This window comes from Somniosus microcephalus, chromosome 1 (genome assembly GCF_052327205.1).
Source record: "Somniosus microcephalus isolate GS21.2 chromosome 1, FLI_Smic_1.0, whole genome shotgun sequence".
Taxonomy (NCBI): domain Eukaryota; kingdom Metazoa; phylum Chordata; class Chondrichthyes; order Squaliformes; family Somniosidae; genus Somniosus; species Somniosus microcephalus.
Window position 1 is genome coordinate 40,106,626 of NC_140987.1, and position 16,727 is coordinate 40,123,352.

General features: G+C 43.2%; 1 protein-coding gene across 1 annotated transcript in view; it reads right to left on the reverse strand.

Annotated features, from left to right (window-relative positions):
- asb5b (ankyrin repeat and SOCS box containing 5b) overlaps positions 1–14,964 on the reverse strand; it is a 62,156-nt gene extending 47,192 nt beyond the window's left edge. The window contains exon 1 of the mRNA XM_085977986.1: positions 14,562–14,964. Within this exon, the coding sequence (XP_085834112.1) occupies positions 14,562–14,754 (193 nt within the window). The 5' untranslated portion in view covers positions 14,755–14,964. The remainder of the gene's footprint in view (positions 1–14,561) is intronic.
- Positions 14,965–16,727: the final 1,763 nt, after the last annotated feature.

Below are 16,727 nucleotides of genomic sequence, written 5' to 3' on the forward strand. Positions count from 1 at the left end.
AATTCGGTTGGCATGTGATGCGTCACCCTACGGCATTGGAGCGGTGCCTTCGCACAAATTCTCGGACGGCTCAGAGAGGCCAATAGCCTTTGCGTCACGATCACTAACCTCAGCCGAGCGTAACTACACCCAGATTGACAGGGAGGCCCTCAGCCTAGTGTGGGGAGTGAAAAAGTTCAATCATTATCTGCATGGGCAGAAATTCACCTTGCTGACTGATCACCAGCCTCTTGTCTCCATTTTTAATCCAAAGAAGGGCATTCTGGTGATGACTGCGCAACGACTACAAAGATGGTCACTTTTTCTAGGGCGCACCACTATGAGATTGAATATAAGGGCACGAAACAGCATGGAAATGCTGATGGGCTATCACACCTGCCACTGCCTACTGCGGAGGAAGCACCAGCAGTGGATCCTGTCGAAATATTCCATTCGACTATAGTTGAATACCTACCGGTAACTAACGCTTGTATCGAAAAGGAAACCCGAAATGACCCGACACTGTCTCGGTTATATGATTTGACGGTGCAGGGATGGCCAGCACATGGCGACTCACTGTTGCCAGCATTCTCGACAAAGAGAGAACAGCTGTCAGTGTGCCGGGGGACCTTGATGTGTGGATCCCGAGTGGTAATTCCACCCAAGTTAAGGGATAGTGCTTAATGAGGGTCATCTGGGAGGGGTAAAAATGAAAAGCCTAGCCACGGCTTATGTGTGGTGGCTGGGAATCGATAAACAAATTGAGGACCTGACCAAGAGCTGCTCAGGATGCCAGAAAGTCCAAAATGCACCACCACAGGCCCCTCTACACCCATGGGAGTGGCCCTCATCTCCATGGCAACGGGTGCATATTGATTTTGCTGGTCCATTCATGGACTCAATTTTTTTAATAGCCGTGGATGCGCACTCGAAATGGCCTGAGGTCATCAAAATGTCCTCCACCACCACGGAGAAAACTATTGCAGTCCTACGGACCATTTTTGCCAGGAATGGCTTGCCAGAACAGATTTGCTCCGACAACGGACCACAGTTTGTGTCCAAAGAGTTCCGGAGGTTCTTGAAAAAGAATGGGGTAAGGCATTACACATCCGCCCCGTATCATCCAGCCACAAATGGATTGGCTGAGACGTTTGTACAAACCTTTAAGAAGGCAATAAAGGCTATGTACAATGACAACATTCCGCTGCAGCACAAGCTGGACAATTTCCTGTTCGCCTACTGGAATGCGACACATGCAGTCACCAACCAGGCCCCAGCCATGATGTTCTTTAACCGAAGGTTAAGATCTCGCCTGGATTTGCTCAGACCAAACGTACGAAGAGATGTTGAGAGTAAGCAATTCCAGCACATCCATGAGAAGCCAACAAGGAGCTTCAATGTAGGGCAACCAGTCTTGGCCCGCGACTACCGAACAGAAAAATGGCAGCCAGGAACGATATGCACACGGCAGGGCCCACTAATGTACACAGTGGACGTTGGGGAGAGCATCGTGAGATGCCATGCTGACCAGATCCTAGAATCACAGGAACAAGTCAACCCCATGCCTCGCCCATACGTACCTGGTGATGAACCCGACGTACAGGTAGCTTCTACCCCAGAAACAGTAGCATCGGAAGCTGATGAACCAACCGACGACAGGGGGCCAGAATCACCTCCGCACCAAGAGCAAGACACTCGGGAAAGGTGCTATCCAGAAAGGATCAGGAAGCCTCCCCAAAGACTGAATTTATAAATAGACTATTTTCAGCTAATGTTGCATGTTAAAAGTGTTAATTGTAATTAGTTTGATATTTAATTGTTAAATGAGTGTTATGGTACTGTTAATCTAAAAGTGGAGGAATTGTAATGTATGTACCTTTAAGGGGGGAACTACTTTTTACAGCTCATGTATACTGTAGTACCGGCAGTGACCACACCTGTATATAACACTGAGTAGTAATCTGTACAGATCAGTTGCAGTCTGAGCCACGTTGAGTAGACACCTATTATACCGTTCTCCACAGTCTGTGTCTTCTTATACACGGACGTAACAGTCGGGGGGCCTCCTGGTCCACAAGGAGTTCTGAGGAAAGACCTATCTTGGCCTCTTCTGGGCAGTCGGATCCTCCCGCTGTGGATCTGCAGACAGCGCAGGACTCCCCCCGCCCCCCCACCCGGTGTTCAAGTTAATATTAAATTGCGGCGCTGATGACGTCATCGGGCCTTGACCGTTATATGTTAAATAGGCCCCCTCGCCTGCCTTTAGCAGAAACCTCATCGATGACGAGTTGCCAAAAGAGCACCATGAACCTGAACTTATTTGAAGCAGTTCCAGCTATTTTGAAACTGTTAGTCAGCGTTTGCTAGTTTTCGAGGTGGCCATTGATACCACCGGTCCTTGTCGCAGCTCATACCTGATCCTTGCTGCATTGTCACCGAGACCTCTCTCTGTGCTCCAATTGGTAATTACAGATCTCAGGAATAAATCAGGAATATACAAGCCAGCAGCTCGGAATCCAATTCCAGAATGAAGCAACAACATTATTTCTATACCACCTCCTCTTGCCTTGAATATCTCTTAATGTCTCTCAATGTCTCTTAATATCTCCTGCTTTCTATCCTATCACTCACCTTCCCTTTTGTTCTTTCATCCCCTCCCACTTTTCCCAGCCCCTAAACTTGCTTTCCATTTCCTGCTTTTTTCCAGTTCTGACGAAGGGTTTCGACCTGAAACGTTAACTCTGTTTCTCTCTCCACGGATGCTGCCTGGCCTGCTGAGTTTTTCCAGCGTTTTCTGTTGTTATTTTTATACTTATTTCCCTATAGTTAGGGTAATCAAAGGATGCGGGGAATGGGCGAGAAAGTGGAGTTAAGATCGAAGATCAGCCATGATCTTATTGAACATAAGAACATAAGACATAAGAACATAAGAATGGCGGAGCAGGCTCGAAGGGGCCGTATGGCCTACTCCTGCTCCTAATTCTTATGTTCTTAGTTTGAATATTTGTTAACTGTGTAATTAAAAAGTATTTAAAATGAAAGAGAATGCGCCATATTTACTGCAAAAATTCAAAGTTTTCTGAAGGAGATAGCTTGGGGGAGGGGGAAATTGGACGAATTGTACAATTTTAAATGTTTGCCTACACTCCTGGGTGCTTTTAAGATCAGCATTGTAGATTGTTGATGCCTGGAGTGTTTTGTTTCAAGCCATATAGGTCACAAGGCCCCCTCCCCATGTTATTGTTAGCATTCTCTCAGGAGAGCCATTTAAGCCCCGGGGTGGGGTGGACTTTGAGAACCAAGGAACCTAATTGGTTTAACTCAATGACGTCAAATGTAGCTTTGATCACAAGACTGGGTACATGTTGATGAGGAAATGTGATTGCTGTAAACACTCCAGTAACCTAATACAAATGTTCCTGTTGCTCTGCACTGGATTAGTTACTAGGCTACTGCACTTAAGAATAGCAGAGTAGACATGAGTGCGGCTTTACTTATTCCTTAAACACTAGTAGGTTCCGGTTGAAAGAAAAAAACTTGCATTTCTATAGCGCCTTTCACGACCTCAGGACATCCCAAAGCGCTTTACAGCCAATGAAGTACTTTTTGAAGTGTAGTCACTGTTGTAATGTAGGAAACATGGCAGCCAATTTGCGCACAGCAAGCTCCCACAAACAGCAATGAGATAATGACCAGATAATCTGTTTTTAGTGAATAGTGTTTTTAGTGTTGGATAGAATATTTGTCCAATGGGTGAATCTGACAAGAATATTTCATGAGGAATAAATGCAACAATGATGAATTATGATAGTTGACTCATCGGATAAAGATAGTAGGTGAGGACTCCGACAAGTTTCCATTTAATATCATGATTTATGTATATACATAACGGTATGATAGTGCAGAGGAAAAATGCCTTGTGTGATTCACTGGTCTAAAGTAACCCACAGGGACATTTAGGGCTTTCGCCAGGCTACTTAAATTAGTCTTAGTTGTTTTCGCTGTTGTAATAGGAAGAAGGAACACTTGGATTTATATAGCGCCTTTCATGACCACCAGAGCTTTACAGCCAATGAAGTACATTTTTTTGAAGTGTAGTCACTGTTGTAATGTGGGAAACGCGGCAGCCAATTTGCACACAGCAAGCTCCCACAAACAACAACGTGATAATATCCAGGTAATCTTTTTTTTAATGATGTTGATTGGGGGATAAATATTGGCCAGGACACCGGGGATAACTCCCCTGCTCTTCTTCTAAATAGTGCCGTGGGATCTTTTACGTCCACCTGAGAGAGCAGACGGTCGCCTTGGTTTAACATCTCATCTGAAAGACGGCACCTCCGACAGTGCAGCACTCCCTCAGCACTGCACTGGAGTGTCAGCCTAGCTTTATGTGCTCAAGTCCCTGGAGTGGGACTAAGAACCCACAACCTTCTGACTCAGAGGCGATAGTACTACCCACTGAGCCACAGCTGACATGATGATTTCTCAACCATCCCCTTATACCCCTAAAAAAAAATATATAATAACCATATAAAAAAATCAAACTGTCCCAAAAAAATAAAATCACTAAACTTCACCATCACACTTTATAAATCCCTTCAACAAATGTCCTTGCCCGAGGGTCTCCCCTCTCTTGGGGGCCTCAGCCTTGCACTGTTCTTTTCCCAGGGCACCAATTTTTCACCTCGGCCTTCCTGGATTGACTTTTGGTATTCCCTAAAGTTCAATGCCCATCGAGGCCTCTACTGGGCCTCTGTACACACACAGGATGTCAGTGCCCCTCAGTACGTGCATGCACCCAACAATATCATCCACCTTAAACATTCACTCCCTCCACCACCGGCGCACCGCGTCTGCGGTGTGTACCATCTACAAGATGCACTGCAGCAACTCGCCAAGGCCTCTTTGACAGCACCTCCCAAACCTACAAACTCTACCACCTAGAAGGACAAGGGCAGCAGGCGCTTGGGAACACCACCACCTCCAAGCTCCCCTCCAAGTCACACACCATCCTGACTTGGAAATATATCGCCGTTCCTTCATCGTCGCTGGGTCAAAAATCCTGGAACTCCCTCCCTAACAGCACTGTGAGAGTACCTTCATCACACAAGCTGCAGCGGTTCAAGAAGGTGGCTCACCACAATTAGGAATGGGCAATAAATGCTGGCCTTGGCATTGAAGCCCTCATCCCATGATGTTGCTGTTCTTGTAGTAGTAATAGTATTATTATAGTCGTAGTACAGTGCTAGTAGAGTAGTACTAGTAAAGTAGTAGAAGTAGTATAGTTGCAATGGCTCTGCAGACAGGATGCCAACGTAACTCTGAGAAGGACTTTAATCGGCAGGGATAGGATGGTTACTCCCTTCATGAAAAGTCCATCTGTTGTTTGGAAGATCAGCAAAGGACCTAAATTGATAGAATTAAATAGGCAAACCTTTCATTAATTAGTTTAAATCCTCTGTACTGTTTAACAACTCAGTGCCATTGCTTGCTTCAGTACATGACTCTTATCTGTGAATACATCTGTTACAAAAGTGTATGGCATGACTGATACTGTCTTCTGAAAATGACTGGTTGTATAGTGGAAATCCTATTTGTACCCCAGAGACAATTACTTGGTGTTCACGATGGCACACAATCCCCCAGTTACTTTGCACACTTGCTCCTTTATTTAATGGGAGGTGTGGGCCTGCCTATAGCAGCTGGCTTTTGTGCTGGTCATGAGAAAAAAACTATCGAGAGGAACCAAAATCACAATGACAATGGAATAAGTAAAGTTCCTGACAGTCAGATAAAGAGAGAAAAATGTGCGGAAGACAGAAAGAAAGACTGACAGAGTGGCAAAGTGAGAATGAAAGACAATTTCAGGAAGAGAGAATCATAGAAATTTACGGCACAGAAGGAGGCCATTCGGCCCATCGTGTCCGTGCCAGCCAAAAAAGAGCTATCCAGTCTAATTCCACTTCCCAGCTCTTGATCCGTAGCCTTGTAGGTTACGGCACTTCAAGTGCATATCCAAGTACTTTTTAAATGTGATGAGGGTTTCTGTCTCTACCACCTTTTCAGGCAGTGAGTTACAGATCCCTACCACTCTCTGGGTGAAAAAAGTTCTCCTTAACTCCCCTCTAATCCTTATACCAAACACTTTAAAATAATTTTTAAAATATATTTTTCATCCCTGAATATGCCATGGGCGATCAACTCGCTCTGTACTAAAATAATAATTTACTGTCCCCTTCATTCTGTTTTTAAAAACTTAGTCAAAGAATGCATTGTTCTTGATAAACATTATCGTCAAAATCTCTTTAGATCAAACAAACATCTTTAAGGTGACTTGAGTTGGTTTCTTTGATTTAGAGAGATCACAGCCATATTAAAACCTAAGATTTTCAAGTAATCTTCCTGCTGCAATGTACCTATGGTGATCACTCAGAAGACTAGAGATATGAAATAATTATCGATCCGCATTAAAGTTTGTGGAGTGTAGTCTTTAAATATAAAAATAATTTGCTGTTACTATAACACCCACGTCAACTAGCTTTACAATTTTTAAACCGAGGACATCCAGTATGAATTAATTACCCCTGTGCATGGACCAATTAATGGCCCAGAAATTCGGGTCTCCACGGGTGAGTACGCACGGGGTACTCACCCGTAAGCCCAATGGAAGTGCCGGTTTCCTGCATGCACTGCGCGGGAAACCGGCACTTCTGTTCCCCTGAAAGATGGGGTTCAGAGTTCGAACGCGTGCGCAGGAGAGGCTGCGCGTGCGCATCGAACTTACGTTATTTTTGCAGGTTTCTCCGGGAAGGTAAGTCTCCAAAAGTAAGGCATGTAAAAAGCAGTCACAAAGCCTGCTTTTTACAAGGTAAATGGTGAATTAATTAAAATTAAAACATTTTATCCACAGGTTTATTATTTTTAAATACTTTAAAGAAAGGTAAGTTTATTTTTAGCCCCGTTAGAAAATAAAATTATTTTTTTCAAAAATTTAAATTATTTTTTAAAATAGTTATTTCATGTAATTTATAGTTTATTTAAAAATGTGATTAAAATTTTTTTTTGAAGATTTAGTGATGTTTTGGGGCTTGTAGTATTTATAAGTTTGACAGCCTTTCCTGTCAAACTTATGAATGAAGCATTCCCTGCTCCGATTGGCTCCCCATGGCCCACGTGATCCCAGGGGACGCATCGAACTAACTGCACCCCTGGGATACGCAAGCACTGCGCGCCGACAGTTGGAGGAGGCCCAGGATCGGAATCCCACACAGGCCCACGGCTCAACGGCCGGCGCACTAGGTAAGTGCAGGTCGGGGGCTTGCACCCGCGGGAAGCCCTCGACCCGAATTTCTGGGCCAATATGTGTCCTTAGGTCAGTTGTGTAAGAATGAAGGAGCTGAGTTGGATTAGAACCAATCTATAACATTTACATCAAATGTTCTGTGGAAATGATAGCGTGCATGTGGCATATGGAATATAGGTGTCAGCTGTGACTCAATGGTAACACACTTGCCTCTGAGTCAGAAGGTCGTGGGCTCAAGTCCCAAGCTGAGATGAAGAGACTTGAGCACACAAATCTAGACTGATACTCCAGTGCAGTACTGAGGGAATGCTGCACTGTCCGAGGTGTCTTTCGGAGAAGGTGTTCAACAGTCTGCCCTCTCAGGTGGACGTAAAAGGTCCCATGGCACTATTTCGAAGAAGAGCAGGGGAGTTCGCCCCAGTGTCCTGTACTATATTTATCCCTCAACCAACATCAATAAAACAGATGATCTGGTCATTATCACATTGCTGTTTGTGAGATCCTGCTGTGTGCAAATTGGCTGCTGTGTTTCCTACCTTACAACAGTGACTGCACTTCAAAAGAGTTTAGAAGAATGAGAGGTGATCTCATTGAAACATATAATTCTTAAGAGGCTTAACAGGGTAGAAGCAGGGAGGATGTTCCCCTGGCTGGGGCATCTAGAACTATGGGTCACAGTCTCAGAATAAGGGGTCGGCCATTTAGGACTGAGATGAGGAGAAATTTCTTCACTTAGAGGATGGTGAATCTTTGGAATTCTCTACCCCGAAGACCTGTGGAGGCTCACTCATTGAGGATATTCCAGACAGAGATCGATAGATTTTTGGATACTTAGGGAATCAAGGGATATGGGGATAGTGTGGGAAAGTGGAGTTGAAGTAGAAGATCAGCCATGATCTTATTGAATGGCGGAGCAGGCTCGAAGGGCTGAACGACCTACTCCTGCTCCTATTTCTTATGTTCTTATTGGCTGTAAAGCACTTTGAGATGTCCTGAGGTTATAAATGTAACTCTTTCTTTTCTTTTAAACATCCTCCCTTGAATTGCACCAGTATCTACAGCTGAGTGACGTAAGGTAATTGAAGGGAAAGGAGAAAACTCCAAAATATAAAAGGGGCAATGATGGATTATGAGCAGGAAGTTTGAAGCAATGTAATAAGGATGAGCATGATGAACATAAGAGTATGATGAAAAGCTTTGCCTTTATTTATTTGTGATGTGAGGTTACAAGGATTTCTGTTTCGTATGGGTTTTCCTGAATATGTTCCCTTCCCATTACACTGGCTAAACTTTGCCACTTTGCATTCCCAGCACTTACCCCAAAAATGCCCTAAAATTACAGAGGAGAAAATAAATGGGTCCATCCAGAGGCAAACACATTTACAAGAGAAAACTACATTTGGATATCACCTAACATTTTGGGAAATGCGTGGATGATCTGCAGACCAGTGGTCACCTCTGTTGTCAGTACTGGGCTTTGGTATGTGTAGGATTCAAAGGAATAAAATAACCCAAAGCCCAAAGGAGCCATTTTAAAGTGGACTTTAATTAGCCACGCAACTAGTGATCAAGTAGCTGTCAGATCATGAAAATGCTCCAGCAAAGATTCTTTGGATTCCAGATGGATTCTTTTGACTTTTACCTGGAAAAGAGTCAAGTTCCCACTCACAGTATTAATAGAAAGATGATCTACTTGGAATGTGAGGCAACAAGAGAATATCTAGTGACCGTCAGAGCCCAACAACTGTTCAGTCTGCATTGGGAAACAGAGTTTGGGAGTTTGTGGCAATAAAAGCAATAATTGCTTCCGACTCATTGCGCAACGTGATAGCTTACTCAATCTTAAAAATTAAAGCACAAATATATCATCTGGGTATATGTTAGCCGGAGGCTTTTATGAGGCTACTTATGATGCTACTGCGGCATAAGTAACTCAGTACATTGCCAGCGTTGCTCAGTGATTAATTGGACCGCATATCCGATAGACGTTTAATGATATTGAAAGGAAAAAAGGCTTGCCGTCATATAGCACCCCATTGCACCTCTCAGAAACGTCTCACCGTACTTCACATGCATTGCGTTACTTTGGCATGTTCTTATGTAGGCAAACCAGGCAGATTTTTTTTGTGCACAGCAAGATCCCACAAGCAACCATGAGCTAAATGGTGTGTGAATTGTGTGAAGAAGTGCTTCCTGACATCACCCCTGAACGGCCTAGCTCTAACTTTAAGGTTATGCCCCCTTGTTCGGGACTCTCCCGCCAGAGGAAATAGTTTCTTTCTATCTACCCCGATCACATTCTTTAATCGTCTTAAACACTTATCTGTCCTCATAATTTAACCTTTTTAGCCCAGGTATCGTTCTGGTGAATCTGCACTGCACTGCATCCCCTCCAAGGCCAATATATATCCTTCTTGAGGTGCGGTGCCCAGAACTGATCTCAGTCCTCTACATAGAGTCTAACCAGAGCTTTATACAACTAACATAACTTCCACCCCTTTGTATTTCAGCCCTCTAGAGATAAGAACATAATAAATACGAGCAGGAGTAGGCCATATGGCCCCTTGAGCCTGCTCCGCCATTCAATAAGATCATGGCTGATCATCGACCTCAACTCCACTTTCCCGCCCGACCTCTATATCCCTTGATTCCCCTAGAGTCCAAAAATCTATCGATCTCAGCCTTGAATACACTCAAAAACTCAGCATTCATAGCCCTCTGGGGTAAAGAATTCCAAAGATTCGCAACCCTCTGAGTGAAGAAATTCCTCCTCATCTCGGTCTTAAATGGCCGACCCCTTATCCTGAGACTATGCCCCCTAGTTCTAGACTCTCCAGCCAGGGGAAACAACCTCTCAGCATCTACCCTGTCAATCCCCTTCAGAATCTTGTATGTTTCAATGAGATCACTTCTTATTCTGCTAAACTCCAGAGTGTATAGGCCCAATCTACACAATCTCTCATCATAGGACAGCCCGCTCATCCCAGGAATCAATCTAGTGAACCTTCGTTGCACCGCCTCCAAGGCAAGTATATCCTTCCTTAGATAAGGAGACCAAAACTTTAGATAAAGGCCAACATTCCATTAGCCTTTTAAATTATTTTTTGTACCTGTCCACTAGCTTTTAGTGAGTTCTGTGCTTGAACCCTACATTCCTGTAACCACAGCTTGCATGTTAGTGTTACACTTGTTAAACTTAGACCAGGAATTCTATTAGACAATGGATGGGAAGTAGATTGGGAGATTGGAATGTCACGCATGGATGAAGTAGTGATGTATCTGGATATTGAACGATTGGTAAATTTAAATATTTTAGTAAAGGCTTAACTGATTAAACCCACGGTCGGTGTTGAGATGTTGATTGGTTGGAAGGAAACAAAGACTACTTTGCATTGTAATACAAATGTCAGTATATTTTATGAGATATATTTTTAAACTGGTTGGTGCAAACCATTGTCTGACAATGACAGTTGTAATTGTCTGCCATTAGCTTTCATTGTATTGGAATTAAAGTCGGCATTGAGTTCAAATGCGCACGATTGTGCTGTAGTTCATTAATCTCACTAATGTTGGTACTTCAGTTTGGTTTTTTTCTAATCTCTTCAGGTGTTCTCCATATCACTGACAAGACATGTTCACTTAAGCCTCTACAATGACACACCTAGTTAGCTGGTACTAGGTGAATGACAGCAACATGGGCTAACTTGGCTTCCAATTTTCTTTTCCTTCATCCAGCAAACAGACTGTCTGACTGGGACCATGAGCTCACTGTGTGGAGAAACTGTAGAGAACCCGTATGCATCAACCTGTGGCAATTGGTGTTGTAACAACTACAACTACTACTGGCATTTATACAGCAAAAGCAAAATACTGCGGACGCTGGAAATCTGAACTAAAAACAGAAAGCTGGCACACACTCAGTGGGTTAGGCAGAATCCTTGGAGAGGTCATCGACCTGAAACATTAACTGTTTTTCTCCCTCCACAAATGTTGTCCGACTTGCCGAGTGTTTTCCAGACCTCTGTTTTTAAAACAGTATTAGTTATTAGTTTCCCTCCTCCGCTCCTGAATCATAGAAATGTACAGCACAGGAGGAGGCCATTTGGCCCATCGTGTCTGTGCCAGCTGACAAAGAGCTATCCAGCCTCATCCCACTTTCCAGCTCTTGGTCCGTGGCCTTGTAGGTTACGGCACTTCAAGTGCATATGCAAGTACTTTTTAAATGTGATGAGCGTTTCTGCCTCTACCACCCTTTCAGGCAGTGAGTTCCAGACCCCCACCACCCTCTGGGTGAAAAGCGTTCTGCTCAACTCCTCTCTAAGCCTTCTACCAATTACTTTAAATCTATGCCCCCTGGTTATTGACCTCTCTGCTAAGGGAAATAGGTCCTTCCTATCCACTCTATCTAGGCCCCTCATAATTTTATACACCTTAATTGACTCCAAGCTGGTCTAGTGCTACAGCTACCCTGCAGTACTCTTCCAACTATCCATTGGTCACGTGTGAACTTGGACAGTGAGCGTTAGCAGGCTATTGAACCCATGGGGGGCAATCACCAACGAGGACCTCTCCTGTGCCACTCTGACGCCCATATACACACACGCACACCCACTTCCAACTGAGTAGGTGCTGAATAGAAATCAGGAGCAGGAACCCTGGCTGATTTTTTTTCTCCTTCCAAACACAGGAGTAGTAAGGCCAATTGTAGCACCTTTAATGCCACCTGCTTGAGATTAACAACCTCAGCACAGACAAAGGGATCATACCGGAGACCTTTATGCTTCAGCTACCTGCTCGATAAGATCATTAAGCCATCAGGGAAGCAAGCCCCTGTAACTTATTTTAAAACCAAGATTGAGGAAGGTACACACTCAGAATAGCATGGTTTAAAAGCTTTTTTTTCCCAAAACGCTTCACAATGTTAATAGAGATAATGTTGGTGGTGGGTAAACTTTTAGAAACAATAATCCAGGAGAAAATTAACAGCCACTTGGACAAGCATGGACTAATAAGGGAGAGCCAGCATGGATTTGTTAAGGGCAAATCGTGTTTGACTAACTTGATTGAGTTTTTTGATGAGGTAACAGGGAGGGTGGATGAGGGCAGTGCAGTTGATGTTGTGTATATGGACTTTCAAAAGGCGTTTGATAAAGTACCACATACTAGGCTCGTTAGCAAAATTGAAGCCCATAGGATAAAAGGAACAGTATACAAAATTGTCTGAGGGATAGAAAGAGTTGTGGTGAATGGCTGTTTTTCAGACTGGAGGAAGGTATATAGAGATGTTCCCCAAAGTTCAGTACCAGGACCACTGCTGTTTTTGATATACAGTAATGACTTGGACTTGAGGGGTACAGGGCACAATTTGGAAATTTACAGATGACACGAAACTTGGAAGTGAGGAGGATAGTGATAGACTTCAAGAGGACACAGACAGGCTGATGGAATGGGCGGACACATGGCAGATGAACTTCAACGCAGAAAAGTGTGAGGTGATACATTTTGGTAGGAAGAATGAGGAGAGGACATACACACTAAATGGTAAAATTTTAAAGGGGGTGCAAGAACAGACCTGGGGGTGCTTGTGCACAAATCTTTGAAGGTGGCAGGACAGGTTAACAAAGCAGTTAATAAATCATATGGGATTCTGGGCTTTATAAATAGAGGCAGAGAGTACAAAAGCCAGGAAGTTATGCTAAACCTTTTATAAACACTAGTTCGACCCCAGCTGGAGTATTGTGTCCAATTCTGGGCACCACACTTTAGGAAGGACGTGAAGGCTTTGGAGAGGGTACAGAAGAGATTTACTAGAATAGTTCCAGGGTTAAAAGATTACAGTTATGTGGATAGACTGGAGAAACTGGGGTTGTTTTCCTTAGAGCAGAGAAAGCTAAGAGGAGATTAGATAGAGGTGTTTAATATCATGAAGGGTTTAGATAGAGTAAATAAAGAGAAACTGTTTCCAATGGCTGGAGGGTGAATAAGCAGAAGGCACAGATTTAAGGTGATTGGCAAAAGAACCAGAGGCGACATGAGGAAACTTTTTTACACAATGTGTGGTTAGGATCTGGAATGCACTGCCTGATAGGGTGGCAGACACAGATTCAATAGTAGCTTTCAAAAGGGAATTGGATAAATATGTGAAGGAGAAAAAAAATTTCAGGGAGATGGGGAAAGAGCAGGGGGAGTGGGACTAACTGGATTGCTCTTCGAAAGAGCCGGCACAGACTCGAGGGGCCGAATGGCCTCCTTCTGTGCTGTACTGTTTTACAATTCTATGATAAATCATTATTTTTAATTTGGCAGGTTAAATCAGGATAAACCTGGATAATTATGTTTTTGTCTATCTTGTTTTGGTATTACTGAATGCACTGAATCAACTATTAGCTACTGCATCTGTCTTTTCATGTGCCTTTCATGTTAACGTGAACATTTCAACCTAGAGATGACTATTCGGGACGCAAGGGTACAAATGCTTTACACATGCAGATGGCATTCCTCTGCCCGCTATTTTAACAGAGGGGCTAATTTTAAATTGGTCAAAGCTCTTATTGAGGAATGTCATGTGAGCACTCTGATGTAATTTTAAACTTTATTTTCAAATTGCATTATTGCTTAATGTTATACAGTATGTTTACAATAAATTAATTCTGTTACCCGGCAACAACAAAAAACCCACAAGAATTGTAGTTAACCTCGTAATTTAATGAATTTAAATAAATACCTTGATTATATTTAATGTATGATTTAAACAGCAATAGTGGCTCATGACATTCACGATTTTAAGTTTTATTAACTTAATGGAAGTGGGTTTCCCGTATATATTTCATCACTGCTGTACATGTGTTAGTCTCAGTATTAATATGAGAATGAACGCAAAGATAAAGCACGGAAAACAGCATATCATTTACAAAGGGCAACGAGGGAGGGGATGGCAACCATAGTATCAAATGTGGACAAGCGGTTCTGCAGCAGGCGGCATGACCAACACTTGGCAGGCACTGCAGGAATGTTGAGCGTCAGAAACAAATGCCAGACCTCAGTCAAAACTTTGTGCAAAGTGAGATGGGTTTTATCTTTTTGCGCTTCAAAAGTACTTGTGGAGAAAAAAGCCTCACAGCGGTGGCAACGGAAGATGCCGGGCGCACGCGGCACATCGAGCGATGCGTATTCACTTATTGTTGCCCTCTCTTTCCCGGCATGCCGATGAAAGATGGTAAAATGATGCCTAAAAAAAAACAACAAGACTCGGCGAGGCAGGCAGAACCGAACTTACCTTGCCCTTGAGTTGCTCCGTAAAACTCTGCTGCTATCCGTGCTGCTTCCTTGCGGTTCCCTTTGACTATGTAGAAGTGGCTCAGGATGCCGAGGCTGATTTTCACAAAGAGCTTGAAGCAGAAAAGCGAAAATATCGTGAAGTAGACATGGGCTAAGTCCTGGGAAAAGCGGTAACTCTCCACGCCAGTCATTGCTTCCAGTCGGCGACAGTAACTATTTTCATGTGAACTCTAACTTGCTCCAGAAGCTCCCTTAACAGCTGGGTCCTGACAAATTAAGTATCAGGTGGTCATGACAGTGCCTGCTTAAAATCTATTTGAGGTATATTTGTCATGGAGATTTTTTTTTGGATCAATATACTGTACTAATCGTGCTCAGAGGCATTGGGTTACTCATGTGATAAAACAATTTATACCGCAGACATGACTATTTTTACTGCTCCCTGTATACTATTCATAGTTGCTAAATCAAGAATGAACTGAGTCATCTTCATAAGTCAAGATCTTCGAATGGTGTTAAACATTATCCAAACAAATGACTTATGGCATTCAAGTCTTCATAGAGACACGGGGCTTTGAAACTTGCACGAGGAAAATAAGAAAAGCATTATCATTGGTGCAAAACACACTATGTAGGAAGAACCAACAATGTAGCAATGAACAGACAAGTAAATATGCGTTCCAAAAGTCTGCATGTCTGATCGTCGAACTGGTGTGTCTACATAAAAACAATAACTGTACATTCAAAGTAATTCAATGTATGCCAAGTGTTGAGACATTGCTGAAAGCTGTGATAAGGCGCTATATAAATACAAGTCTTCTTTGTCTTTATTTAGTGTTGACAAAGGTCTGACAAATATTTCAGCTTTATAAAGGCTGGAACAATATTTTCCGCTGTATTTGTCCTGGAGAGTTCTCCCCGGTGTCCTGGCCAATTATCTATCCCTCAACCAACACTTAAAACCGATGATCTGGTCATGATCACATTGCTGTTTGTGGGACCTTTCTGTGCGCGAATTGGCTACCGCGTTTCCTACATTACAACAGTGACTACATTTCAAAAGTACTTGATTGGTTGCAAAGCGCATTGGGATGTCCTGAGGTCGTGAAAGGTGCTCTATGAGTGCAAGTCTGTCTTTCTTTCTGTATACAGATTAGCCGCTAAGAAATGACGAACCTATGTAGCAGCCTTTTTGTGAGGTGTAGGTGCTAAAGATGGTTCTCCTTTGACATGCTCAGGAAGGGACAGTAAAATGGTAATCCTGGGATAAGGGCTGGTACATACATAATATGTCAATACAGCTTTTCTTATCCCCTCTGGAACTGTTCTTCCTCCTCCTAATCTAAGAGCATCTGCGTAAGGCTCGCAAAATTACACATTTTTCCCCCAAAGGAAGAAAGGAGAGATATTGGACCGTTTGAAGGAATATTGGGCCAAAGGGATTTTAAAAATCAAAACCCCAGGAAGATTTGGCTGGTTTAAAAGGCATGTTCAGACTTGCGAAAGGCTGTGACACTGGGGAGGTGGGGTGGGCCCCTGAGTTTGGATATTGGACAGTCTGGGAATGTTCTGGGCCACCTCAGCCTTTACATAAAGACAATAAAACCTGTTTCCTGCCGAAACTCGCAGAGCCAAAGTACATGAATAAAACAGTACATGCCCACAGCAACACAAAGGAAAGAACATAGCCCAACAGGAACCATAATACAATACAATACAATACAAATCGCTTTATTGGCATGATAAGGTACATCTTATGTTGCCAAAGCATCAAAATACATTTATGGTTGAACACATAAACGCGGTTCCATTCATACAGTGTATAAACAGGTATATCCCTGAGTTTATAAATATACATTCGCCTTGTTTATATATACTCTTGTCTTAGTTTACTGGTTGTCCCTCTGTTCATGGCAAGCTGTAACATAGTGTGCCGCCAGTGTTACACAGCTTCTCTCCTCCCCCAGTAGGAATGGGAGTTTTTGGTTGTCAGTCAGATTTCTGAATTCAGGGCATATTTGTGAGAATTTTTGGTAGAAATTCTCTCTGATGCCCTGATATTTTCCACAGGCTGTGAGGAAGTGCATCTCTGTCTCAACTACTCCCTGACTGCAGTGAGAGCATATCCTGTCTTCTCTTGGCAGCCTGGTCTGCCTGTGTCTGC